Source organism: Corvus brachyrhynchos, unplaced genomic scaffold (assembly GCF_000691975.1).
Source record: "Corvus brachyrhynchos isolate BGI_N302 unplaced genomic scaffold, ASM69197v1 scaffold490, whole genome shotgun sequence".
NCBI lineage: Eukaryota > Metazoa > Chordata > Aves > Passeriformes > Corvidae > Corvus > Corvus brachyrhynchos.
This window is the reverse complement of record NW_008235774.1, coordinates 1,798,481-1,801,884: the sequence shown is the minus strand read 5'-3', so window position 1 is coordinate 1,801,884 and position 3,404 is coordinate 1,798,481. Positions and strand designations below refer to the sequence as shown.

The following is a 3,404-nucleotide window of genomic DNA, read 5'->3' as shown; positions in this document are numbered from 1 at the left end:
TCCTTAGCCACCTCTCACTCACCCAACATTGCACACAGGAAAGGTCATCTCCGTGACATTGTGGACAGCACAGACAGGCAACTGGACAGCAGCCGGCATGGACAGACCGAAGCGTGGACGCATAGCACGCAGGGCAACAGAGAACTCACCCTCAGCTTTCATAAAGAAGATGCTGTCTTCATAATCCCTCTGCACAGAAAAGCAAGGGGAGACAGCAGTTAGATGGACTCCACCCGGGGGTACTGCAGCTCTACCCAGGAATACCTGTCACCATCACCTCTGCAAGTGTTGGGGAAAAAATGTTGGCAACAGAGGCACCAGTGGAGGCCTCTGTGCAGGACAGAGAGCATATGAATCACTCAGAAAAGGCAGGCAGTGTGGAAGGTGCCCAGGCATACTCCTCTGTCAGAGAGCACACAAACACCCTCAGGGAGAGCAGTTGAAGGCCACATTAGTTTCACCTGATTTGTTTCAATGCAGATGGATTTCTTTCAGTATTTTCAAGATTCCAGTTCAGCTGAACTGAAGCATGTACAGCCTTTCTTTGAGTTCCACAAGCACAGAAGTATTAATCTTTGATTAAATGCTTTGTCAGCTAGAGATCCAAGCAGATAACACACAACTTAAAGATGCAGTGTTGACAGCACTGTGTACAAATAGCCTCAGGACATCTGCTAGCCAGCCAAGATGGAAGGAATTGAAAGATGTGTGTTTTCTATGCTTCTCATTTGTCACCCCTCCTGAGTAACACTTATACAGGTAAGGAGAGACCTTGGGCACTGCAACACACACAGTCCTTGCTCTCTCTAAGAAAGGCAACCTCCTGCTTTAGCAGTTGATGTGCTGCAGACAAACTATTCACTGAAAATGGAACAAGGCCAGCAGCTTATTTCATAAAGGGAACGCTGAACAGTCATCAAAAAATCATGATACTAAGAGAGCAGGGTATTGGGAATCTGTTCAATGACCATGCTCTATGGCTAGGACAGAGATATACATCAAAGACATACAGCTGTCCACAACAGCCAGAGATCAACACTCAGAGCCAAGACAGACACTGCAAACAATGTGAAAATCAAGAAAATGGTCTAGATGAAAAGAATCATTGCTGTTTAAAAAAAAGCTTAAAGAAACCCAATCCATCCAAAAGAAGGGAGGCCCCTGACATATCCCTTTAGAAAACCGGTAGCCCTTGAATGTAGAGGCTTTGAGATCTCCTGTATGAAAGCAGAAAGTGAGTTCCTCAACCCAAGGTTCTGCACTAAAACCACCCAGATATGTTTCCTTGGGATCAAACCAGGCGTGGACAGTTTAAGCACTTTATCTTACTGAGTTGAGAGCCAGAAGTGGTACGTGAAAAACTGGGAATACTTCTTGTGAGCATTCCTCTCATAACTACAGGCAAACTCTGCAGAGAAGTCAGGGATTAGGGCTCCCTCAGGTAATGAAGATGTGGAGAGAGCAGGAAGGTCATTCTGCCCACTCTTTCTATGCTAGAATTTCCCCAAGGTCTCATGCATTCAAGTGAAAACAAATCAGAAAGGACAAGAGAGGCAGAGGCCCACTGCCCTCCCCCGGAACACTGAGAGCAGATGTGATGTTGCTGCTTTACCTTTTCCCTGGGCCGGAAAACAATGGGCAGAGTTAAGGACATACCAGGGTTCAGAGTAATCGGCTGCTGGAAAACAGTGAAGAAGTATGGCGTGGAAGGAGCTCTAGATAACAAAGTCAAAACAAGAGATTTTGTCTTAGGGCGTGCAGTTTAAGTTAGACAGCAGAAAAGAGAATAAATAACCAACACCTCCAGACCCCACAATTTAGAAGCCCTTCACACACTGGACCCCAAGGGTACTTTGGCAGCAAAATAGTAGAGAGGGACAGAACCCACTCCTGGCTCTAAGTACCTACCCCCTCCTTGAACAATATTTTATGTTTTCAGGCCGTGTAGTATGAGCAAAATACATAGGGCAGACACATTTGAGTTTCAGAGCAGGGAGGGTCACAGGGACTGCTGGAATGGCTCAACATCCAGAGGGACTCCGGGAGCAATGGTTTTAGGTCACACTAGTGACTGGCTGGCATACATCCACAATTAAAATCTCACTAGACTGGAAATGCCTCACAGACAGAAGTATCAGCAAAACAGAATTTAAACAAGGCACTTCATTTAACAGACTTCTGCCAGGAACAAGGGCTGTGTTTCTGAATTAGCAGGTTTCTGTTCTGCAACATAAGGGTGCACACATTGTCTCCAGCACAGCACTCAAGGGGACAGAGGGAAGGTGAATCTGAGAAAAGGTGCTGAGGTGACTGATACAGCAGGAGGAGTGAAGATGCAGTGAGAGCGTGAGGAGTACAAAGGACAAACAAACTTCCCACGCACCTGTAGCTCAGCTTCTGGGCTTTCCCATGAACATTTTTCAAGGTCAGGTGTCTGATTATCTCTTTTCCAAGTTCCCAGCCATGCCAACTGAGTGTTTCAGGCACCTCAATGCCCCAGAATATGACTTTCTTCTTCTTTGCCTCTCTTGAAGACACCTTAGGGAGTAGCAGTTTGGGAAGAAGGGAGGAGAAATAACTCAAAACAGCCGTTTCTCGACGCTAAGGGTTTCTTGACTCTGGCAGATCAGAGGAGCCACCCCGCGGCAGAACTCCAGGAGTATCCAAAAGCCCTGCTCCGGGAGTCCAGAGAGGACACCTCCTGGCCACAGCCCAAACAGCAGATACTAAGGGGTGTGATGAACGACGGACGCAAAGGCTAAACGCTTTTTTGTTTCTCTCCTCTCCCTGCCTGCCAGACAATCCACCCCACGTCAGCAGCACTTTTTGCTCCTCCGCTCACCTTCCTGTCATAGCCACTCTTCCGAAAAGAGCCAGAGCTTTGGGGCTCGCCATGCGCCTGAGCAAGCATCTGAGAAACAAGAGGGAAAAGTCCTCACACGTGCTGCTCCTGCACCCCCTGCGCCTTTGCTGCCAAGAGCTGGGCACTCCCCGAGACCAAACGCCCCCTCCTCAGGCTCATGGTGGCGCTGAGCCCCCTCCCTGCAGGGGAGCAGCCCCCGTTGTGTCCCCATTTTGCAGCTGAGTCCAGCCCTCTCCACAGACCACGGCTGTCCCGATGACCTGTGGGTCGTGACTCGCAGCCCAGCCCCTGTGGAAGGGCTCTCCTTGGCGCTGGGTAGCACAGCCCTGCCCTGCCCACTATCGGCCCACAGAGCCCAGTACAGCAAAGCTGTGCTCTGTAGCCTGGCCTGGCCCCGTCGAGCCCCGTATGGATGACTATGGCAGGACCCTGCTCCCTACAGAGAGCGCCTGCCCAGCTCCCTGGGGCACGGCCCACTCCGTTATAACCGTGCCTGCCCCCGGAGCGGAGCAGAAGCCCGGGCCCCGGGTCACCATCGCCC

General features: G+C 50.1%; 1 protein-coding gene across 6 annotated transcripts in view; it reads right to left on the bottom strand.

Annotated features, from left to right (window-relative positions):
* The window catches only part of CFAP65 (cilia and flagella associated protein 65), a 32,551-nt gene extending 29,153 nt beyond the window's left edge, over positions 1-3,398 (bottom strand). For all 6 annotated transcript variants that reach the window (XR_001859560.1, XM_017726855.1, XM_017726873.1 and 3 more), the window contains exons 1-4: positions 2,843-3,398; positions 2,384-2,538; positions 1,613-1,715; positions 23-189 (exon numbers count right to left, since the gene is read on the bottom strand). Coding sequence is in view for 5 of the 6 variants with exons in the window: in XM_017726855.1 (XP_017582344.1) it covers positions 23-189; positions 1,613-1,715; positions 2,384-2,538; positions 2,843-2,911 (494 nt within the window). In the remaining variant the exon portion in view is untranslated. The remainder of the gene's footprint in view (positions 1-22; positions 190-1,612; positions 1,716-2,383; positions 2,539-2,842) is intronic.
* Positions 3,399-3,404: the final 6 nt, after the last annotated feature.